Genomic DNA, 22,517 nt, shown 5'->3' with positions numbered 1-22,517 from the left:
CGCTCTTTCCAAACAAGCTTCCAGACTGCCGTACAACAATCTCCTCAGACCTGGCGGGGTTCCATTCGTGCGTCAAGGCAAAAACTGCTCCAGTTAACGTTAAACGTGCATTCACTGGCTGGCCCCTGATGTATGCTGTGCCCAGCCACGACCTGGTGGTATGTTTCGCCCGGTTTCCCGACTGCCCGTTCGCCCTTCACCCTGCCGGATACCGTTAGCCAGCTAGCTAGCTGCCGGCTTTTCGGACATCAACTGGGACCCTGCAACTCTGCAACGGCTCAAATGGCGACGGTCGGTAGATTATAACCGGATCAACTACGGGGTACAGTACACTACCTAAGTTTGAGGCGCGCCAAGGACTCCCCGCACCTCTCGCAGTTGCTTGGGTGGAGCTCGGGCCCAAGACAAACGGGCGGTCAATTGCCAATGCCGGCGCCCCATTTGACGGCTTCGACGGGGTCCTGACCTCCGCCCGCTCGATGAGCTGCATCCCCCCGTTTAAGTGCCGGCGCCGCCGAACGGTGCTCGCCTCGTCGTGGCTCTCCGTGCTCGCCGTCCTGGTGCTGCTGTGGTTCTATCTCTACACCTTCGACTACGGGTCCGACCAGCGCGAGTTGCCTGCTGCGATTCAGTTCGTGGCCAACGACGGGAAGCCGGGGCTGGACCATCCGGATAACGCCGACCGAGCGAAGCCGACAACCACCGCCGCCACGCCGCCGGCCATGACGACCAAGGAGAGGCCCCGTCCGACCGCGACGGAGCCCGCCGTCAAACTCCGCCAGGGCACCTACATCGGCACCACCCTTCTTGCCTCGCCACGGCTCCCCAAGTCGATCGAGGCCTTCCGCGGCGTGCCCTACGCCCAGGACACTGGCGGCCAGAACCGCTTCCGGCCGCCACAGCCGCTCCCCGAATCCACCGAGACGTTTGACGCAGTGGCCTGGGGCAAGATATGTCCGGCCGACGGGGTGGTGCGTCGCAACATGAGCGAGGACTGCTTAAATGCAAACATCTACCGGCCTGCTGGGTTGGTTGACAAGGACGGGTACGAGCGGACCGGCGACCAGGGGGCGGCGCGGAAGAGGCCACGGCTGCCCGTCGTCGTGTACGTGCATGGCGGCGGCTTCAACACCGGCCACGGGGCCGAGCGCAATATGGCAACCTTCATCGCCTTTGCCGAGGCGCCCATGGTGGCTGTTAACTTCAACTACCGGGTCGGCCCGCTGGGGTTTCTGCCGTCCGATGTGACTGCGCGGGAAGGGCTGCTGAACTTGGGGCTGCGGGACCAGCAAATGCTGCTCGAGTGGGTGCGCGACAACATCGAGGCGTTTGGCGGTGACCCTGGGAACGTCACCCTCATGGGGCTCAGCGCGGGCGCGCACTCGATCGGCCATCACATCATGCACTACTCGCGCTCCTCCAAACCGGCACCCTTCGCCAGAGCCATACTCGAGTCCGGCGCCACCACCGCCCGCGCCGTTTTCTACCCAACCCACCCCCGCCATCTCGTACAGTTCCGCGAGTTCCTCATCGCCGCCGGCGCGGGGGGCGTCCCGGAATCCGAGATCTTCCCCTACCTCCGTACGCTTCCGCTCAAAACCATCGTCCGTGCGGGCAAGGTTGTCTGGGACAAGTACTCGGCCAACGTTACCTGGCCCTTCCAACCGGTCATCGACGGACCGAACCCCCTCGCCAACTCCAGCATCCCCGACGCGCCCGCGCTCCCGCCCCTGATCCCCGATCTTCCCATCAACTCCTGGCGCTCCGGCCAGCATCTCCGGATCCCCATCATCACCGGCTTCAACACGAACGAAGGCACCGTCTTCATCCCGCCCAAGGCCAACACGGCCGCCGAGTTCCGCGCCTTCTTCCAGACCCTCATCCCCTCCCTGACCTCGGCCGACCTCGACAAGCTCGAAGCGCTCTACCCGGACCCGGTCACCAACCCGTCCGCGAGCCCATACACCAAAGTTCCCCGGGGCATGGGCAAGCAGTGGGCGCGGCTCGACGCCGCCTACGCGCACTACGCGTACATCTGCCCCGTGCTGCAGACGGCGCACTTTATGTCGCTCGCCTCCGGCGGCGCCAGTAGCAACGTGTACGTGTACCAGTACGCCGCGACGGCGGCGCACGGCACGGCCAACCACGCCGACGAGGCGCCCGTCGCGGCGCACGACCTGGCCGACCTCGGCGGCGGCGTGCCGGGCCTCGAGGCCGTCGCGCGCGAGATGCACGGCGCGTTCGCCCGCTTCGTCGCCGGCGTCGCCGGCAGCGGCAGCCCTAACGAGGGCAACGCCGGCGGCGAGAAGGGCCTGCCCTGGCCCGCGTTTGTGTCGCCTTTCACCACCGCCGCCACCGCTGGGAGTGGCGCCGGGGCCGGCAAGATCATGGTGTTTGGCGAGGGGAATGACGAGCGCAGCGGGGGCCGCCACAGGGGCGTGCCGGCGCAGGTGCGCGAGATGACTGAACTGGAGAAGGAGGCGTGTCGGTTCTGGTGGGAGAGGATTGGTCTGAGCCAGGGGTTTGGCAGGAGGGAGCCGGAGGCTTTGAAGAAGCAAGGCGGAGCGAAGTTGTAGATTTTTTGGGGGTTGGGAAGGGGGGAGGCAGGCCTTCTTTGCCATGCTGCTTGCCGGACGGTGGATTGTATGATACACGGGACACTGGCCTGTCATGGAAAGTGCATAAAGGCGTCCGCGGCGTTTTTAGCTGTACTACCTAGGTGCTTGCGGTCTGTTTTCCAGCATATTGATAGGAGAAAATTGTTGTCGCCATGTTCCTTGCCTTTGTATCAACTCACAGGTACATATATATGAAGGTACCATACCGGGTTGGAGCGGTTCGATGTCAAGGACAGATCAGTCCGCGTGGCTGAGGCCTGAAGCTGAATTGTAACCGGGCATCACCCGAGTGCGTAGATATGACGCTAGGCTCTGTATCTTTTTGCAAGGTTCTTGATCGTCTGGCCAGCGGACTGATTTATGCAGGCAAGAAATTTTGATCGAACATGTGAAGTCATGGGAGCAGGTTACTGTGGCTTGGCTCCTCGTCCGCAGACGCAAAAGGACCAGCGCTTGCAGTTTTTTTTCTGCTTGCCATGCCATGCATGACCGAATTGTTTTCGAATTTGCAAAAATTGGGAGCGCCAGGCGGCGTTCCAGCAGGCTGATGCAGCGGAGAACCGTTGGTGTATATATTGCTGCCTCCTCCCCCGTCACCTGCCTCCTGTCTCCTATCTCCAGTCCCGTCCCGTCTCTACCATCTCGGAGCACACGTGCCCAGTTCCCAGCATCTCGGGAACAGCAACCAAGCAAGCAAATCCGCAAGCAACCTCTCAACACACAAAAATCACCCTCTTCCCGAACAACGTCTCTCCGGATCACCATGGCGAAACGCGCAAAACTGACGCGCGAGCAAAAGCTCGAGAACCACTCGGCCAGCGAACAGAGCCGACGCGACGCCACCCTGGAACTCGAAGCCGAACTCAAGGAGCTGTCGGGCTACAAAGGCTCGACGGAGAAGAGGGCGATCCTGATGGGCCACATCGCCGATTGGCTCGGTCAGATTGTCAGGGAAAACGACGAGTTGGAGGATATGGTGCTGCAAGTGGCGCTGGAGCAGTCGATGAGCAACGTGTCTCGCGGTCAAGATCAACAACAGCAGTAGAGGGTAACTTGTCGTGAGGGTAACTCGACGTTGAGTTACCGAAGTTGGAAATTGGAAACGAAGCCTGGTGGCTCGGTACACTGCTTTTAACAAACGCTCGTTATTGGTTGAACGGATGGATGCAACGAGGGTGTTTGGCTGTCATCCGAAGTCTCCACCGCCAAGCCAAGCATACCTGGGAGGAGCTTCGATTGAATAGGTACCTTACCTTTGTTAACGCTACTTCCCTCTCCCATGATTTGCGCAGTGATCGACCCAACTTGAAGTCAGGTATTTATTTAACAAGAACTTTGGCTTAACTACCAGAAGTTATTCCGAATCCGTACCCGTACCTGAAACGTTCATCACATGCCAGGGGTTATGGCCCTGCTTCCATTTTCGGTTTCTCAACCAGACTCGCTCACTACTACCCTCATTTATACGCAGTGATCAGCGTGGAATGGCTGCCCCCGATGGCCAACTCGTCATCCAGCACACTGGCAAAATGCGAAAGCAGCATCCCGCCGTCGCTGCGCCCGCTGGTGCGAGCGTACCTGCTGGGATGCGCCACCAGCATCGGACCGAGGCTGCTGGGCCTGCTGCTCCAATACGGCCCGCGGCTCACCAGCCAACGCAAACCGGCGAACGCGACACGCGACACACACCGCACACAGCATGACGAGCCGTTTCTGGCCGCCCTGCGGCGCATCCTCGCGCGCGCGCTTGATTTGCACGGGTTTCCCGCTTTCTGCGCCGCTCTGGTCGGAGGCAGCACGCTGCTCGAGGCAAGGCCGCCACAACCGTCCCCCTATTAGGTCACACCACGCCTGCGCGTCGCTAACGCGGCCGGCGTTTGCGTCCAGCTTCCGCTCCGAGACATCCTCGACCGCCTTGCCAAGGATCTCTCCGAGAAGTCTCGGAAGAGGTGAAGCACCCTCCCTCCTCGCGTTTCCCTGCCACAGCCCTCTTTGTTTTGCACCGCTGCTGACAGCCCGTCCCAGGCTCTCAAGGTGGCTCGCCTGCTTCATCGCCGCCTGGCTAAGCCTCCGGCTGCTCCAGTCGAAGCAGAGCCCGAGCTTTACCAGCACCGCGGCCGAGCCCGGGTCCGATGAGCTCCCAGGCCACCTGGCTTCCAAGCCCGTCCGGTACGCCGGACGGACCCTCGATCTGACGCTCTTCGCCGTCACGCGCGCGCTCGATGTCATCGCCGGCGAGCTGTGGCACCGCCGCAGGCTCCGCCGGCAGGCCGCCGGCCAGTGGACGCCCGTCGAGGCCGCCATCTCCCGGCTCACCGACCCGGCCGTCTTCGCCCTCTCCAGCGGCATCGTCATGTGGACGTGGATCTACCAGCCGTCGCGCCTGCCGCGCGCCTACGACAAGTGGATCCGCTCCGCCGCCGCCGTCGACGAGCGACTGCTCGAGGCGCTCCGCCGGTGCCGCGCCGGCGAGCTGGTCTATGGCCGCGACACCGGCCAGGCCCCGCTGCTCGGCGCCATGTGCGCCGACTACGGCTGGCCGCGCGAGTGGGGAGATCCGGCCCGGTCGATCCCCTTCCCCTGCGAGATGGTGCACATGGGCTGCGGCCCGTCGTGCGAGCGCCACGCCGCCTCGCGCTTCCTCCGCTCCTTCCGCTGGGCCCTGACCAGCTACCTGCCCATCGCGCTCGTGCTCGCCGCGTCGCGCAGCAGCAGCAGTAGCACCAGCAGAACCAGCAGCAGAACCAGCAACAGCCTCCGCGCGCTGCGCCACGCGCTGCTCTCGGCCGCCCGCTCCTCCACCTTCCTCGGCGCCTTCATCGCGCTGTTCTACTACGGCGTGTGCCTGGCGCGCACGCGGCTCGGGCCGCGCGTGCTGGGCTCCCACCCGGGCGCGCGCCAGCGCATCGACGGCGGCGCGTGCGTCGCGGCCGGCTGCGCGCTCTGCGGCTGGAGCATCCTGCTCGAGAGCGCCCGCCGCCGCGGCGACGTCGCGCTGTTCGTCGCTCCCCGCGCGCTCGCCGCCCTGCTGCCCCGCCGCTACAACGCCGACATGCAGTGGCGCGAGACGCTCGCCTTCGCCGCCAGCACCGCTGTCGTCTTCGCCTGCGCGCTCGAGAACCCCCGCCGCGTCCGCGGGTTGATCGGCGCGCTGCTCGGTGTCGTGCTGGGGCCGCGCTGTGATAAGTGATGGTGTGTCTGTCTGTCTGTATCACTTGTTTGTACCGATAGTGTGAGAGTTAAATCTACGTAATGTTGCTGGACGGTGCGATAGCATTGTCCGTGTTTCTGCGCGTGTTCGTACGCGGGACCACAGCCTCGACAACGGACTGGGAGGGGGGGATAAATTCAGCGGGTAGCATATTATGTACATGAATGTACACTGACTGAGCGAAGGGAAGCTGGTGCAAGATTGTTCTACACGTCCCTCACTGTCTTACAGAGTGGTGTCTCGACACGCTGTCGGACAACGGATATGCCAACGGGGCCAACCAGCGAAGTCAGATATCTTACGGAGCACTCCGTACCTCCGGTCCAACTGTACAATGGGGTAGGGAGTTCGCAAGCACAGGGATCAGTGTCCAGCCTGCGTGGTTTTCTGGCTACCATACCTCACCTTTATTTGCGTCACGAATCATTTATGCGCTGAGCGCTGAGCGAGTGATGCGTAACTACATCAGTCGGTCAACTCACGACTGTCCCCGACCTGTGTTCCCCCCCAAGCTCTCGCTGGCCCGGCTCCTCTTGCGGCTTCCTTCTCACCGAGCAATCTTGTCGACATCGAGGCAAGACCATTAATGAAAGCTTCGGTGTGCGCTTCCCTGCAGCGACACTGTACGGAACACCACGGACCCGGTCACTTGACAGTGGAGGAGCGCGGACTTTGCCGCCCGGCGGCACGGTCGGGCCTGGTCTCGCTTCTTCCTACTCTACACTACGGAGCCGACGGGAACTCGCGGTGCCGGAGAATGTGTGTTTCCTGCCGTTCGGGTCGTTTTCTTTTCATTCTCTTTTGTTTGCTTTTCTTTTCTTCTTTCTCTGTTTGCGCTTCTTTGAGTACCAACGAGAGCACACAAAGCTGCAGCGAATGTTGCATGTTCGGGTTGTCAGCACTGGCCAACCCACAGCGTTGGCCCCCAATTCCCAGTCTGTCGGATTTGCTCGCTACGTCTGTGCCGTCAGCCGCTCACAAGAAGCAAGCTCCAGGGGAGGCCCAGACCCCCGGGATGAGCCGGCAGCGGAGTTGGGCTCTTTGGAGAGCCCTATTGTACCACAGGTACTCCATGATTCCTCGCTAATTTATGAGTACGGTGAAGTGCCCGGGGGCTGACGCCCCCCCCTCTTCTTCAATGGGATCCGGCCGTTTCTTGTCCAGGGAAGGTGCGCTCGTCGGGTGGCCAAAGTCCCTCCGGCATACGGAGCATTTACCGCAGTAGTGAAGATCTTTACGACGCCACCGAATCCTTCAGTCGGTCATTTTGCACGACCGAACAGCGATGATATTGAGTGCTAGCGCCAGCCGCTTGAAGCCGGCGAGTTCGAGAAGCAAGGGCCGCGGTTGTCCCCCGGATCCGTTCCCAAGCCGCCCGCCAAATCAGCGGAGCAAAAATGGGCTTGGCGCAAAATAGGCGCGATGTGATCTGGTTGCGTGTGGGTCCAGCCGGGTCGCTGAAGCTGTGATTGGACGAGGGAGCGCTGGCGCCTGCAAGCTGCAGAGAAGTGTGCTGGACGCGCAAAGGCCCCGCTTCCTTCGACCAACAACCAACCTCGGGGCGTTGCAGGATCCCACTCCCTGTTCGTCCGACAAAGGAATGAGGGGTGCGATGGGCGACGGGCGCCATTCGCGTCTATTCCGCACGCACTAACTAGCGGTCGAACGGACGGTGCGGGGGCTTGCAGACGGCCAGACAGGCCAGACAAACCCGAACAGTCTGACAGGCCATGCTCATGGCGCTCCTCCGAACATGGGGCCCCGCTCGCTGCGCTGACCTGACCTCGACGTTCCATGTCTGCCACAACATGGGACACCAGTTAGTGTAGTTCGTTAGCCGCCGGCGGGCGCACACTGTTCCTCTCTGTCCTCATATAGCCGCCCTCCCTTTGCGATCTCCCCCTCCTGGCGCTCACGCTCAGTCCTTCGCCATTTCGTCTGTTGGGCCAACAGAGAGAGAGTGAGGTCGCTGGCCCGCTCACCTGCCTTCTTTCCTAGCTGGCTTAGGGAACTTCCGCAGGTGGCCTACTCGATACTAGATTTTAATTTAGATTAGCCCGCCCGGCCTTGACTGATCGACACGCTCCTCCTCCCAGTTGCCGCCCACAGTGCCAACACCCCTCGCACCATGTCGAGCACGTCGCCCACGAGTCCGCCCAAGAGGCCGAGACTGTCTCTCCAGATCAAGGCCCTTGCCAACGGGCCGAGTGGGCGGACATCGAGATGCCTCGCCGCGGCCGTCGATGTCAAGTCGCCGACAGCTTTCAACACGCTCTCCAATGTGTACGCCACAGCCGTCGACCGGTCGACGCCGGTGCAGGAGAACCCGCCCACGGCGATCTTGGGCGGCCGCCCAGTGCTCCGTCTGCAGACGCAGGATGTGGCCGGGAACGCGAAAGACCGCGCGACCCCCGCCTCCTATCGGGGGCCTTACCTCGACACGCCCATCACCGCCCAGCCAATATCGCCCGCCGTCGCCGGGGAGATCTGCTTCCCGAGCGCTGCCATGACGGCGACGCCTCCCCTGTCGGCCCAGCCGCCCGAGAAGAACGGCACCCAGGTGTTCACCTTCGAGGCCTCGACGCCGGCGACCGCCGTGTTGGACGCGCCGCGGCCGCTGCCTCCGGCGAGCCAGAACACCAAGCGGCGCACGACGATGCCCGCCGGGTCGACAAAGCTGCCCTACACCCACCCGCGCAGCCTGCGCAGCATTCTGCGCAACTCGCCGCTGCCGCCGCTCAGCTCCAAGTCTCCCGAGTCTCCCCGGCGGCAGTCCCTGCGGCTGCAAGAGAAGGCCGCCCGGCGGGTGGCCTACAACAGCCCCCTGACGCAGGAGATCACCACGAGCAAGTACACCAAGTCGCACATTGACCTCCTCGCCGAGGACAGCACGCCCACGTCCATCTCGCCCGAGACCTCGTCCTCGGACGACGGCGACAACAGCCTCGACCAGGCCATGGCCGACGCCCCCGGCAGCGACAGCACCCGCGACGGCGGCCAGACCCCCGGCCCGTTCGAGGAGATGCGCCGGCGCATGGCCAACATGCACGCGTCGACCCCCGTGGCGCGGTCGCCGACGGGCAGCGGCATCCGCAAGCGGAGCAGCAAGCGGCGGGAGAAGAAGCGGCGCTGGGTCTGGACGATCGGACAGGACGAAGAGGGAGAGGGGGAGAGCGCGGTCACCGGGGCAGCCGCCGTGCCGGCCAAGAAAGATCCCGCGGTGTCAGTACCTGTGCTTGCCGTCCCGGCGCCGCGGCCGCGCACGAGGAACCAGCAAGCCCTCGCCCAGGCGCAGCTGGCGAAGGCCGTCGCGGCCGCAACGCAGACCCAAGTGCCGGTCCTCGCGGTGCCCGTGCCGCCCGCCCGCGCCGCCGCTGCTCCAGCAACATCTGCAAAAACAGCAACAACAACACCACCATCACCACCACCAAAAACCACTGCCCCTGCGCCTGCCCCTGCCGTTCCGCGCTCTCCTCCTCCCGCCCCCGCGCCGCCGCGAGAAGCCACACCAGCACCCGCGCCGCCGCCGTCCCCGCCTCACCAACCCCATCTGCGACCGCGACAGGCCGGCGACCTGACCCCGATCCCCTCCTCCCTGCTCCCCACGCGGCACTCCACCCCAGACTCCTCCTGCAGCCACAGCGTGCGCCACCTCACGCCCGAGCCCTACTCCATGTCCTCCATGTCCATGTCTATGAACAACCGGCTGCCCTCCATGACAATGGAGGACATGTTCGGCCGCGGCGGCGCCACCGCCGCCGCCGCCGCCTCGGCGGCCGACCGGAATGGGGAGGACGACGAGGAGGCCCCCACCCCGAGCATCGAGTCCTCCACCGCCGCCAGCGTGTGTAGCAGCAGCTGCTGTTGCGCCAGCACCGCCGGCCGCGACTCGGTCTTTGACGAGCACCGCCCGCGGTCTGCGGACGCTGTCGGCGGCTTCGGCAGCGGCGGCGGCGGTGACGTGGAGATGTCGGACGCAAGTAGCGTCGTGGTGTCCGCGTCTGAGGACGAGGGCGAGGGTTGTGAGGGGCAGGGGAAGGGGAAGGGGTATACTCTGAGCAAAGAGTCCCGGGGAGCGGGGAAAGGGTTGTATGTGCGGAATGCCTTGCGGGGGGAGGCTGGTTGGGAGAGGGACGGCGAGGGAGCTAGGGACGGGGACGGGGATGGGGATGGGGATGTGGAGATGGACGAGGGCACGCCGACCATGACGGCAAGGCCGGTGGGCGATGGGTTCGGCGGGCGCGGGTGGGTGCCATGGCGGGATGGCGGCGCTGTGTTGTGATGTCGCCTGCGGAAGGTCTTGTTTTGTCTGGTCCACTGGATGAGAGGGCGGTGGTGAATTGTATGGAGAGGGAAGGGAGGGAAGGATATTGGGGAGGTTAATGATGTGTTTTGGGGGATTTTGCATGCAGCACAAAGGGGAGCATAGCGCGCGAGGGGAAAACGGAGTTGGGCAAGGGCATTTGATACCTCGGTTTTTTGTTTATATCCGTTCCTGTACACTGGCTTGATGATGACTGGAATGAGTTACGATGGATGCGACGGACCATGTGTGTATATGCAGCTAGCTAGCAATTGATGGCAAAAGGAGCAAATGATTCCCTGCATTTGCGGATTGTGTACCTCAAATGGAGAGCGTGCTGTGCTGCCCAGTACATAGGTATATGCTCCTGTCCAGTCCGTGGTTGAGCAGACTGGCACAGGGGAAGCTGAGTCGATCCGACCGAGGGAGTAGTAGTTGACCTGACCGGACCCCATCCAGTGTTGACCTGACCGACACCCTCCCATGCTGACCTGACCGGACCCTCCCATGTTGACCTGACCGGCAGGGGGCTGGGTAGCTGACCTGACCCGCCAAATCATCCATTTTCCCCAAATCACACATCTCTTCCTTTGATACATACTCTATCCCGAGGACACGGCCTGGTCTTGAACCCGCTAGAAAAGTGGTGATTTACAGTAGCTTCCATCGGATATAGGTAGCTTGCGTGTTTCGTCTCCTGGAAGCTACCGCGGCATGATTCGAAGACCTGCAGATGGAAGCTGGAGTGGCTACTTCGAGCGCGAGCCCTGTCTTGTGATGTTCAACTTACAAGATCCTTCGCGGGGCCAAGAATGCCACTCGCCTTCGTCAGCAAATCATCAATTAGCTGCACTATAGACCACTAACTACAGAATATTTTACGGAATATGTCATCCGTTATTCACTTGCTTTCACTGATAGAATACCTATTTAGGTGGTATGGAGTTGGCTTCCATGACGGACGTCATCCCTTTTCTCGGACGGTGGGGCGCCGTCGACCACCGACGTCATCTGGGTCGCTCAAAAAAAGAAGGGCAAGGCCAGCGCAGAGCGCAAGCAAACGCTGATGACGGATCGTCTCGGTTGGCTTTTTGCCATTGGCAATTTACAGTAATTTACGCTCGTGTAGTGTAGGCTGCTTGGTGCTGGTGCTTGGTCTTTCCGGAAATTTGGTTGTGGATGGCTTACACGCTCAGAGAGCAGTTACCCACACGGTAAGCTACGTATTAACACAAGCCGCGAACTCTGTTTGAGTCTCTCAGCGAGCTGCTGTGCCGTGGGCTAGCTACCTACCTATAGATGATATAACTCGCCTGCTCGTGTTAGACCCCCCTACCAGTAGTGCTTGCCTTCCTTTCCCATACCTACCTTACCTTGGGTGGCCCTGGCCCATCGGCTCTGAATCCTACCAGCAACTGAACAGTCCTACTTCTACGTATCATCAGCAACTTACCTCACCCCCCGTCGTCAGGGACAGACAGATCAGTCAATCCTCGCCGACCCACGCATCTCACCCCAAGCACCACCGCCGCCATGAACGCCGACGAGAAGGTCTACCCGTCCGGGCAGCACTACTCGGGGACCAACCGGATCCCCAACATCAAGCAGTTCGTCGAGAGCCTGGACCGGCAGAAGAAGCAGCGCGACGCCCAGGTCGACGCCCAGCTGCGGGCCGGCAGCGGCCATGGCGAGGCGCAGGACCACGTATCAGCCACGCAGCAGCAGCAGCAGAAGAGCCCGGCGGGCAAGAACCGGCGCACGGTGCGCGACCCGGTCACGGGCAGGGACGTCGAGATCGAGGACATCGACACGCACCACATGAAGGCGGCCGACCAGCCCATGGTAGGAAAAACCCCCCCTTCCCTCCAAGGGACCTTTCCCCTTGCGTGCGGCTGGGCCCTCGTAAAAACAAAGGGCCGACTGCAGAGCAACAAAAACTGACACCCTTCCTCCTGCCCCTGGATCACAGATTACCATCCCCAACGCCAACCTCGGCAAGCCGACGACGAGGCAGACGCTTCCGACGCAGTCGGGCGAGGAATACCGCGCCGCGCAGGACGAGACGGCGCCGCCGGAGCCGGTGGCCGCGGGCGCGACCACGGACGTGCCGATCCACGGGGAGAAGACCAACGTGCTGTTCCACCCGACGCCGGCGGTCAGCTACGAGCCCATGTTCGCGGCGCTCGAGGCGCGCGCCAACGTGCTCTGCGCGGGCCTCTTCCTGGCCGTGGTCTTGCTGGGCCGCGCGCTGGGCGGCGGCAGCCTGTGGGCGCTGGTGCCGCTCGGCGCCGGCGTGGCCTCGGCCGTGTTCCTGTGGGCCAAGGACCTGATTCGGCGGGGGCGGGCGACGGAGTGGAGCGCCGAGCAGAGGCGCGGCGAGACGGCGGTCGTGAACCTCATCCCCGAGTCGGTCGAGTGGCTGAACACGGCGCTGGGGCTGATCTGGGGGCTGGTGAACCCGGACATGTTCGCCGCCGTGGCCGACACGCTCGAGGATGTCATGCAGGCGAGCGTGCCCGGCGTGGTGGAGAACGTCAAGGTGAACGGCATCTCGCAGGGCAGCAATCCGCTGCGCATCTTGAGCCTGCGGGCGCTGCCGGACTCGTACATGCAGGACCTGAAGGAGGAGATCCACAAGCGGGAAGCGAAGGGGAAGGACCCGCAGGAGCTGGCAGCCGAGGAGGAAGGGGGCGAGTTCTACAACCTCGAGGCGACCATCGCGTACCACGCGCAGCCCTCGTCGGCTGACGTGTCCTCCAAGGCGAGGAACATGGGCATGCAGCTGATATTCTACCTCGGCGTCAAGGGCCTCTTCGGCGTGCCATTCCCGATCTGGGTCGAGCTCAACCGGCTGGTCGCCACGGCCAGGCTGCGCGTCGCGCTGGCGCCGAACCCGCCGTTCGTCAAGACGCTCAGCTTCACGCTGATGGGCCTGCCCAAGGTGGAGGCGAGCTGCATCCCGCTTGTCGAGAAGGGCGCCAACATCCTCAACCTGCCCGTCATCTTCAACTTTGTCAACTGGGCCATCGCGACGGTGGCTAACATGTACGTGGCGCCCAAGTCGATGACGCTCGACGTTGGCAAGATGCTGCAGGGCGACAATATCAAGAAGGACACCATCGCGCTGGGCGTGCTGTTCATCCGGATCCACCGGGCGACGGGGCTCAGCAAGCAGGACCGGCGCGGCAGCGAGGGCGGCGGGTCGGACCCCTACATCTGCGTGTCCTTCTCCAAGTTCGGCAAGCCGCAGTACTGCACGCGCGTGATCCAGGACGACCTCAACCCCATCTTCTCCGAGTGCTGCGCGCTGCCGCTGACGGCGGACGTGATCCGGGTCGACGAGCAGCTGTCGCTCGAGCTGTGGGACAGCGACCGGTCGTCGGCCGACGACGTGGTCGGCAAGGTCGAGCTGAGCATCCAGAAGCTGATCCAGCACCCGGGCAGGATGTTCCCGCAGGTGTCGCGCCTCCGCGGGGTCAAGGCCGGCAGCGCCATGCCGGGCGAGCTGCACTGGGAGGTCGGCTTCTTCGGCAAGACGCAGTTCCGGCGCGCGCTGCGCACCGACGGCCTCGACCCCAAGCTGCCGGCGGAGCTGCGCGACAGGAAGGAGCTGCAGGACGAGCGGGGCAGCCTCGACACGGCCGAGGAGGACGCGGTCGTGCACACGCCGCCGGACCCGCTGTGGCCGAGCGGCATCCTCAGCGTCGTGGTGCACCAGATCGTCAACCTCGAGCTCGAGAACGTCAAGGGCTCGCGGGGCGGCAAGCGCACGGGCGGCAGGGAGTACGAGCCGGCGCGGCCCGAGGCGGGCGAGATCAAGGAGGAGCAGGGCAAGAGGCTGCCGAGCGCGTACTGCACTGTGCTGATCAACGACGAGCTCGTGTACAAGACGCGCACCAAGGTGGTCTCGTCGCGGCCCATCTTCGAGGCCGGCACGGAGCGGTTCGTGCGCGACTGGCGCTCGTGCATCGTCACGGTCACGGTGCGCGACTCGCGCCACCGGCAGCACGACCCCATCATCGGCGTGGTCCCGCTGCGGCTCAGCGACGTGCTGCAGACCAGCAGCCAGAGCACGCGCTGGTACCCGCTCGACGGCGGCATCGGCTTCGGGCGCATCCGGCTCAGCCTGCTCTTCCGGTCCGTCGAGCTGCGCCTGCCGCCGACCCAGCTCGGCTTCGGCGAGATCGGCACGTTCGAGTTCCTCTCGGACGCCATCACCGCGTCCGGCTACTGCCCGACCCAGCGGACCAAGCTGCGCCTGCGCACGGGCGGCAGCTCGGCCACGGTCAAGTCCGACGTCTGCCGCAAGACCGACGACGGCACCGGCCTGACGTGGGACATCAGCGGCGCCTCCGCCTCCTCCTCGGAGCCATCGAGCAAGCACAAGTCGACCCGCATCCGGCTGCCGGTTCGCTACCGCTACCGCTCGCCCGTCTTCTTCGAGTTCCGCCCGGCGGGCAGGCGGCGCAAGCCCGACACGTTCGCGTCGGTCTGGCTGCAGGATGTGCCGGACGCGGAGGAGCGGGACTTCGACATCCCGATCTGGCGGTGCAACAACGGCACGCGGCTGTCGCAGAACTACATCACGCCGGACAACGTGGGGACGGTGCCGGACCTGCAGATCGCCGAGATCGGCCGGCTGCGCTTCCGCGGGCGGTTCAAGCCCGGCACGGACCGCGACCACCTGCGGTTCGTCAGCGACAACGACTCGCGCGAGACCATCGAGACGTGGGAGGCCTGCTTCGCCGAGGGCGTGCGGGCCGAGCACGTCCGCCCGGAGGTGCCGCCCACCGTGCAGCGGCTGCACGAGGAGAGCCTGACGCACGGTCGCGACGTGCTGGCCATGGCGCCCGAGGAGGACAAGAGGAAGTGGCTGGCCAAGGACGGCACCGATTGGAGCGGCGCGTTCGGCGGGGATCCGGCGGCCTTGTTGGGTGAGGGGCGGAGCGAGCGACAGGATGAAGGTGCCGATGGGGTCGACGGGAAAGTTGATGGCCCTGTACACGAGGAGGAGGTAGAGAGCAGTAGCGGCGAGGACGAGGACGAGGCCGAGGAGGTGGACCTGGGCATCAACGATGCCACGAGCGCCAAGGGCAAGGAGCGGCAAACTATCGAAGGGAGCGACGAAGGCGACGAGGGCAACTACACGTGGAAGCGACACGGCAGCGAGAGCACCAACGGCGCGCGCGGGTCCGTGGACAGCGCGGCCACGGGGGCCACGGGCACGACCGGCAAGACGAGCAGCAGCAGGAACCCCATCAAGCAGTACCGCGAGTACCGCAGCCGGAGCAGGGACCTGCACCGGAAGCACCGCGGGCTGATGCAGTGGTAGGTTGGTCCGGCTGCGTTCCCGTCGGCGAGTCTTGCAAAACGGATGGCTGACCCGAGCAGGAAACCCATGCGCAGTGCGCAGTTCGCCAAGGACGAGGCGCTGTTCGCCGCCCGCAGGCTCATGAAGGTGGGCAGCCTCAGCGGGCGCACGCCCGATGTGGAGACCGAGGTGTGAGACGTGTACGCATAATCGGATGGAGATGAGCGTTTCGTTTGTTCTGGGTTCGGTCTGGAGTGGAGCTTTGGTTGCCGGGAGAAAGGACGAGCGATGAAGAGAAAGTACAATTGCGTGTAAGGAGGGCCGAGTATTCTGAGATTGAGCGGCCTGAAATTTCAATATTCAAACCGAGCGCTTGAAGTGACAGAGCAGACGCTGTCAGTTACAGTCCGGGTGACCCCAGCGAGTTGAACGGGGGTCGGTCCATTTGTTGATGTTGGAGGAGAGAAAGTGCCAGGGAGGAGCGAGATGACCAGAAGGATCCACTTCTGCCTGCCGCGATACTCCGTCCCGAACGTACTGTGGAGCTCAAGCCGACGTCACAGCTCCTTTCTCTCACTGGAGCTGCCGTGAAGCTTGAAAAATCAACAACACAAATCCGTCCCACGGCCACCCCGAGAAATTGAACTTCCAATTTCAATTCGATATTCATTTTGATCCCGATCAAGGGGCCCTGGCCCCTCAATTCGGCGCACACCCCTAGAGGTGGACAACCACACACCACAACAACAACAACAAGCACAACCACGCCGGGACAAGACAAACCCTTAACAACCAACTCAACCCCAATACCAAAGTAGTCAAATAACCTTGCTCCAACCCAAAAACAGAAGAAAAGAAGAAAAGAAAGATGTCAAACAAATATTTCTCCCCCTACGCCCCGCGCCGCCCTCGCTCCCCGCGCCTCGTCATCCTCTGGCTCACCACCTTCGCCCTGGTGCTGTGGCTGACCTGGTACGTGTCGACGCGCCACCGCGAGCGCGCGGCGCCCTACGTCGACGAGTTTCTCCACCCCGGCGGCGGCGCCGCCAGGCGAGGTGTCGGGGCGGCGAAGGAGGCTCGGGGGGAAGGGCGGGGGTTGGAGGGTGGTGGAGCTGGGGAGGGGTCAGTGTGAGGGCGAGGCTTTTTTCCGGGCTGGAGGGGGGGCGCGGATGTTGTTGGAAAGTGAAGAGGGATCTATCGAGAGGGGGAGAAGATCTGGGACGGAGACGGGCGGTTGATGGAGCATCACCCTCTTTTCTCGGCCTCTATGGACGTGATGGGTGTGGGAAACGGGGCAAGCGGCTTCGGATCAACTTCGAGTGCCCTGGGCGGTTCTCGACTCTGGCTGTTGCGGGTCAAGTTGAGCCGTGGGACGAGCGGTGCAACCGGGAGATGCGTTTGTGTGCAGGTGTACGCGGAACGGGCCTACAGAGATCGCACCTGACACAGTTGCACGAGAAAAGCGGCTTCGTGGTGTGGGACTGTAACGGCGGGAATCGATATGGGATGAAACCGGGAGCAACATCGTTGGACGAGGAATTCAATGCACCAGTACGACTTGCACCAGGATTGTAATTGAACCAGAAGAGTCGGAGACGCTCGTGGCCCGCTGCCCCGGCACCTCATAGACAACCGCTCTTGTCGGTGCCAAGGCATCTCTCAGCTCAATTCACTTAACTACGGGGGCTTTGCAACGTTGGTCGCAACGTAGGGACCTACAATACGCTCAATCACCCAGGGGTATCATGTCACGATGGCATTGACGGGAAGACGCCACAGCATGTCACTGGAACCACACAGTTCGAAGCCTGGCCAGGGTCAGACCTCTCCCTCTACAACCTACCTCGCTGTCAACGACTATGCTCACTCGGCGTCAGTACAGAGCAAGATCCATGTATTCAGAAATAAAATAAAAAAGGGGTTGATGCACCTTTCTTGGACTCTCGGTATCCCAGAACAGACCCAAATCAACCGCGCGCATCAGTCAGTCGTAAATACCGCGGGGCCTACGCCAACCGCACGCCCGCCTCGCGCCGCTTCTTGATCTGATGCGACGCGGCCGAGCTCATGCCCACGTTCTGGCTCGCGTCCAGCATGCTCTGCGCCATCCGCCTCTTCTCCTCGGCCAGCTTCTTGAGCCGCTTGTCCGTCTTGCCCTTGCCGCTGCCCTTGCCGTGGAACTGGTGCGACAGCTCCTTGAAGGCCTCCTTGGCGTCCAGCCGGCGCCCGTCGCCGTCGACGTACTTGAGCTCCACGTCCGGCCGGTACCCCTCGCGGAAGAGCTGGTCGATGACGCGCGACTGGTGCTGGTCGCGGATCGTGTTCTGCTGCCGCTGCCACTCCTCGCGCTCGCGCGCCGACATGCGGTCCAGCCGCCCGCTGGCCCGGTCGCGCTCGCGCTGCGCCCGCGTCTCCTGGTCGAACAGGTCCATGCGCCGGCGCAGCTCGTTGAGGAAGCGCTGCCGCTGCCGGAACTTCTCGTTGAGCTCGGCGCCCCTGCCCTCCTCGATGAGGTGCCGGTCGCGGAGCAGCGCGAGCGTGGCGCCCAGGCCTTGGTCGACCGTCTTTTCCTCTTCCACGCCCGTGACGGGGACTTCGCCTAGGGGCGTCGCCTCGCGGGAAGCCGAGGGGTGGTCCACGTCGCGCATTTCTTCGTCTTCGGAGGACTCCTCCTTCATCTTGGTGACTGCTTCTTCACTCTTGAGCCTGCGCGGCTTGCGCTCTTCTTCGGCCTCGGCGCGCAGCCCGTCGACGAACCTGCTGATCTCGTCCATCACGGCGCCCTTGTCCTCTTCAACCTCTCCGTCTGCGTTCTCTGCTTCTCGCAGCTGCTTCGCGATGTCCTCCGGCCGCGTCTTCTTCCTCTTCTTTAACGCCTCCCTCCTCTGGAGCGCCAGGGATGATTGTAGGTCTTCGTCATCGACAAAACCGTCGTCGACCACTTTCCTCTTCTTCGCGGGGGCAGGAGCGCCAGAGTCGACCTCCATTTCCTGCGCTTCCTCCTCGCCATTGGCTGCGTCACCGGCAAACAAGACGTCGTCGTCGTCCTCTCGTCGCCGTCGCGTCGATTTGGACTTCTTCTTCTTGGGTTTCTTGACCTTCACTTCTGACGGATCTAGATAGTCCGAAGTCGGCGCAGGCGCGTCTTCTGTTCCGCCGTCGGTTAGCACTGATCCTGGCCGGCCACTGTGCGTATTGCAAAGATCCCTACCGAGAGCATCAAGGTCCGCCACCTGGTGCTTCCTCCTTTGGGCTGCTGGCGCCTCGAGGATATCCGCGAGCTCCGTCTTCGTCGCAACCGAGTCTAGAGTAAAAGCCTTCTTCTTCTTGCCATAGATCTCCTCATCATACTTGGACAACAGACCAATCTCGCCCGTCTCGTCGACGTCGTTGGGATCGTAGACGGGTCGCTTCTTCTTGAGATCCAGCCTCTCCTGGAGTTTCTCCTGCTCCCGCAGCTCCAGGTTCTCGAGCTCGTCGCCTTCCTCCTCGTTCTCGAGCACACCTGCGTCCTTCAACGTGAGGATCTGATCGTCGCCGCCCAGGAAGCTAGCCATGTCGTGCGCGACCTTGACACCAGCCAAGTCCGCCGCGGTGTGCTCGGCCGCGGCAGCCTTGGCGGCTTCGGCGGCGGCCTTCTCCTCCTCGGCCTTCCGAGCAGCCTCGATCTTCTTTTGCCGCTTCTTCTGATTCTTGAGCCATGACTTGACGTCCAAGTCCTCGTCGTCGTCGTCGTCGGCCAGACCCTTGCCCGCGACCACGGCAGAGCGCTGCGCCAGCTCGCGTGCCTTCTTGATGGCGGCGGCTTTCTCTTCTCGCTTCCTCTTTGCCGCCGCGGCTTCTTGTACTTTTCGAAAGTTCTCGACGCCGGCGGCCTCGCGAGTCTCGAGGGTGCTCACTGGCCGGCCGTCGTCGCCCGTCTCCTTTTCCGGGGTCGGCTCTTTGGGTGGCGGCGCGGCTCCCGGGACTGGCAGGGGTTTCATGCCCATCGCCAGCCGGACCTTGTTGATCTCCACAATCGACGCCGCGTCCATTTTGATCAAATGTGCGGTTGGAGTCGCGCGAATTAAGGAATTGGGCGATGCTGCGCAGGCCGTCGCGAAGCTGGAGAATGGGTGGAAGTTTGGCAGGGCAGGCCGGCAAGGCTGCTGCCAGTGCCAAGCAGCGATAAGATAACTAACGAGTTAGTGAGCGAAACCTGCAGAAGCCCCAGGCAGCGCACGCGAGGCTGGCCCCACTTTCCCAAATTTTCCGCCAGTATTTAGCAACCACTTTTTTTCTGGGAAGCTTCCTCTTCTTCTCTTCCCTTTCTCTCCACGGATCTGTGCCCAGCGATCCTCTGCCACCACGGTGGTCAGGGTCGATTGCTGCGGCAGTTCGGTAACCAAGGAGCCATCTCGCCCTTCCATGATGTCAATTTCCTCCCGACAGGTCCAAGATCGACCGAACTCCGGGGAGCTCCGTTCGCTGTAACAGGCTTGAGCGTTGTGAACCGGATGATTTAGGAGACGCCATATTCCGAGCCGTTCGCCGAGACCGTCGGTCTATGAGGCTGGGGAAAACCATGGCTGTGCTACATTCTTTGCATGATGTGCCGAGCGTGATGTCTGCGACTCGATCAGCGGACAGCTTTCTGCTGCGCCCTGGTGTGACATGAAGCGATTCCTGTGTAGAGGCAGACAAGACAAGCGCCGCCATCTTGACTCTGCAGTGAGGTGACTTTGCTCGGTTCTTTTGTCGTACCCAGGACTGAGGCAGCCGAATGTTTTCCCGCACTCAAACGTAATCTCAGTGACTATTGAATCCGCTCAGCCAGTTCGTCTTCCATGTTTGCTTGCTCTAGTGCACGGAAACGGTGCCGTTGCAGGTTTAGAAACTATAACTACTCGATTCAACTGAGCCAGGGAATTTGACGAGGTACTACCTGAGGGTGACGATTATTATCATTGCCGGCTGCTATGCGGCTAAATTTCGTTACGCTTTCATCTATGACTATGGTCACCGCGCGGTTGGCAACGGCTTACACTACTTTTAATGTCCTCCTTAGGTATGTATCATGATGCAAGAAACGGACGTGTCCCGTTCGCCGCCGTCGTCCTGCTCAGCCGCTCCTTTAACATCCGGTTTTCAGCAGTAAATTCGATCAGGAATTGGGCCACCTTGGACAGCGCGACCGCTCTCGTATAGCCGCGGTCCTTGAGGCCGGGTACTATTTCCAACAGTTCGGTGTAGTAGTCCTTGGCGAGGTCGCGCCGGTTCTGCTCGCTCCTAACGTGGTTCTGCCGTCTCTGCTCGCCGGTAAGCGTTTGGCGAGGGGACTGGCGACGTTTCTTAGTGCCGTCGCCGGCGCCGGTGGCTGCCGCTTCCGCTTCGGCGCCGGGTTTCTTCCTCTTCCGCGGCGGGGGCGCCGGTTTACTTGGGGGTGCCGCTGGCGCCGGATGTGGTGATGTCGCGACACTCTCGCCGCCGCGGGGGCCTATTGGTGATGGGACTGTCTGCTCCGAGTTCTCTGCCACGCTTCCTCCCTCCGATATCCTTTGCAGGCATCCTAGTGTGGCTATTTGCTGTGCCGACATCGCCTGGGATGTCTCGCTTTCGGACGGCGGGACGAACTTCTCCCGGTTGAAATTCGGATCCGAGCCAAACTGCACCTCCTCGGCTAGGGGCCGTGCTTTTGTGTTCGACGGCGGGACTGGAGGCAACGACGACCGAACCGCAGCGTCTGAAAGACCAGCGAGACCGTTGCTGACCGGTTGTAGGCTGTCGAGGAAGCCGAGTGTGACCTGATGCGCGACAACCTCGGGCGGGGGCGCCATGAGCCACTGGTTCGTAAAGATACCGCCCAACCCTTCGTCAAACCAAGCGCGCATATTGTTGTCTGCGTTGAGATGGTCGAAGAAAGTGCCCATAAACTCGCTGGCTTGGTGGTCGAGCAATTCCGAATCGGCTGGCGGCGGGCCGGCCTCACCCCGGGGGTGCGGCGTGGGGACATCAGCTGGTGAGAAGAGTGTGAGCGTGGCTAGGCTCCTATTTCCTGCGCAATAAGGACGGCAATCTCAAAGCTCACCCCCAAAAGGCATTGTGGCTGCCCAGGCCAACGGGTTGGCCATGGTGTAGTGAAGTTCGAACCGAGACGTCGCAGCGAGGGCTGTTCGACGGCATAAGACTGAACCAAGGGGCATAACAGGCGCCAACCAGGCGCGCGGGAAACGTAATGATTAGGAGGGATGTCGCCTAACCGTCGTAGGCAAGCCCAGTGGCTGACAGCTTTGTTGCTCACTGAGAGGAGCTTGCCATCTGGTTTGTGTGGTGTTGCTGGCTGTCGCGAGCAAGTTCTGGGTGGGGGCGTTGCAGAGAAGGGTCGTCCATGGCCGTCCAAGGGTGTCCAAGGATGACGGGATAAACCCCAGATGGCCCATGCCAGGTAGGAGAAAGAATAAGTACTGTGTACACAGTGTGCATTTGGCCGATGCGGGGTGACCACGTGCGCTTGAAGCGCGAGCTCCCCAGGGAAATGGCAGATATACAGTGTAGTTTCAGGAAGTTGCATACGTTGCGCACACAGTAGTGGTTGGCATGTGAAGAAGGCCGACAGGGTGCCCGAGCCACGCCCCGCTGGTCCCTGCTGGTCCCGTGTTCGACTCAGCGCAGCTGCGGCATCCCCCAGGGGTAAGAGTCAACAAGAAACTCGGCTTTGCTGCATCGCAAGCCAACGCGCATCACCCTGGAGCCCCCAATGTTGCGGAAACAGTAAATTCTCTGACCTGTTGTCTCGCACAGGCAGGAGACATTGCTGTGGTTGTGGCAGTCGTCTCGAGCATGTGATGGACTAACTTTTTCTGGCGCTGATCGCGTCTCCTGTACTCGGTTCGGCGCAAGTTTCCGTTTTGGTAGAAGCCGCCATGCGATGCCCCACTTTAACAATTGCTTGCCCAGGCTTCGGATGCGGAGGAGGGTCATCACAGTCCCGTCACTCCCGCTGTGTCATCCGTAATCTGTGGAAGGTACGCATAGGGTTACTTAAAGTTCAGTCGAGCGTTCAGTCGAGCGCTCGACGGCCCGATTCGATGCATT

At 62.4% G+C, this 22,517-nt stretch overlaps 9 protein-coding genes across 9 annotated transcripts; 7 read left to right on the top strand and 2 right to left on the bottom strand.

Moving 5' to 3' along the window:
* The first annotated feature begins 235 nt into the window (after positions 1-235).
* On the top strand, positions 236-2,838 carry THITE_2123595 (uncharacterized protein). Its single transcript, XM_003657640.1, has one exon. The coding sequence runs from the start codon at positions 480-482 to the stop codon at positions 2,574-2,576; it is 2,097 nt and encodes a 698-aa protein (XP_003657688.1). The 5' UTR covers positions 236-479; the 3' UTR covers positions 2,577-2,838.
* THITE_2123594 (uncharacterized protein) lies at positions 2,839-3,895 on the top strand. Its single transcript, XM_003657639.1, has one exon. It carries the CDS (start codon positions 3,382-3,384, stop codon positions 3,661-3,663), a length of 282 nt encoding a protein of 93 aa, XP_003657687.1. The 5' UTR covers positions 2,839-3,381; the 3' UTR covers positions 3,664-3,895.
* Positions 3,896-4,626, top strand: THITE_2123593 (uncharacterized protein). The gene has a single exon (XM_003657638.1). The coding sequence runs from the start codon at positions 4,116-4,118 to the stop codon at positions 4,455-4,457; it is 342 nt and encodes a 113-aa protein (XP_003657686.1). The 5' UTR covers positions 3,896-4,115; the 3' UTR covers positions 4,458-4,626.
* A 15-nt stretch (positions 4,627-4,641) lies between these two features.
* THITE_2018718 (uncharacterized protein) lies at positions 4,642-5,787 on the top strand (the record flags this gene model as incomplete). The annotated part of the gene is made up of 1 exon (XM_003657637.1): positions 4,642-5,787. A coding segment is annotated over one exon (1,146 nt), but the record flags the coding sequence as incomplete, so codon positions are not given.
* A 2,004-nt stretch (positions 5,788-7,791) lies between these two features.
* On the top strand, positions 7,792-10,234 carry THITE_2123591 (uncharacterized protein). The gene has a single exon (XM_003657636.1). It carries the CDS (start codon positions 7,958-7,960, stop codon positions 10,109-10,111), a length of 2,154 nt encoding a protein of 717 aa, XP_003657684.1. The 5' UTR covers positions 7,792-7,957; the 3' UTR covers positions 10,112-10,234.
* A 1,431-nt stretch (positions 10,235-11,665) lies between these two features.
* On the top strand, positions 11,666-15,638 carry THITE_2092855 (uncharacterized protein; the record flags this gene model as incomplete). The annotated part of the gene is made up of 3 exons (XM_003657635.1): positions 11,666-11,974; positions 12,102-15,460; positions 15,524-15,638. The coding sequence occupies 3 exons, from the start codon at positions 11,666-11,668 to the stop codon at positions 15,636-15,638; spliced, it is 3,783 nt and encodes a 1,260-aa protein (XP_003657683.1).
* A 404-nt stretch (positions 15,639-16,042) lies between these two features.
* On the top strand, positions 16,043-17,048 carry THITE_2171570 (uncharacterized protein). The gene has a single exon (XM_003657634.1). It carries the CDS (start codon positions 16,312-16,314, stop codon positions 16,573-16,575), a length of 264 nt encoding a protein of 87 aa, XP_003657682.1. The 5' UTR covers positions 16,043-16,311; the 3' UTR covers positions 16,576-17,048.
* A 180-nt stretch (positions 17,049-17,228) lies between these two features.
* Positions 17,229-19,544, bottom strand: THITE_2123588 (uncharacterized protein). Its single transcript, XM_003657633.1, has 2 exons — positions 17,374-19,544; positions 17,229-17,282 (listed from the first exon to the last, which is right to left on the bottom strand). The coding sequence occupies exon 1, from the start codon at positions 19,475-19,477 to the stop codon at positions 17,450-17,452; it is 2,028 nt and encodes a 675-aa protein (XP_003657681.1). The 5' UTR covers positions 19,478-19,544; the 3' UTR covers positions 17,229-17,282; positions 17,374-17,449.
* Positions 19,545-20,288: 744 nt separating this feature from the next.
* On the bottom strand, positions 20,289-21,833 carry THITE_2123585 (uncharacterized protein). Its single transcript, XM_003657632.1, has 2 exons — positions 21,511-21,833; positions 20,289-21,438 (listed from the first exon to the last, which is right to left on the bottom strand). Exons 1-2 carry the CDS (start codon positions 21,551-21,553, stop codon positions 20,498-20,500), a joined length of 984 nt encoding a protein of 327 aa, XP_003657680.1. The 5' UTR covers positions 21,554-21,833; the 3' UTR covers positions 20,289-20,497.
* Between the last annotated feature and the right edge of the window lie 684 nt (positions 21,834-22,517).

Source organism: Thermothielavioides terrestris, chromosome 6, assembly GCF_000226115.1.
Source record: "Thermothielavioides terrestris NRRL 8126 chromosome 6, complete sequence".
Lineage (NCBI taxonomy): Eukaryota > Fungi > Ascomycota > Sordariomycetes > Sordariales > Chaetomiaceae > Thermothielavioides > Thermothielavioides terrestris.
The sequence above is the reverse complement of the archived record's forward strand: the minus strand, read 5'-3'. Positions and strand labels throughout refer to the sequence as shown.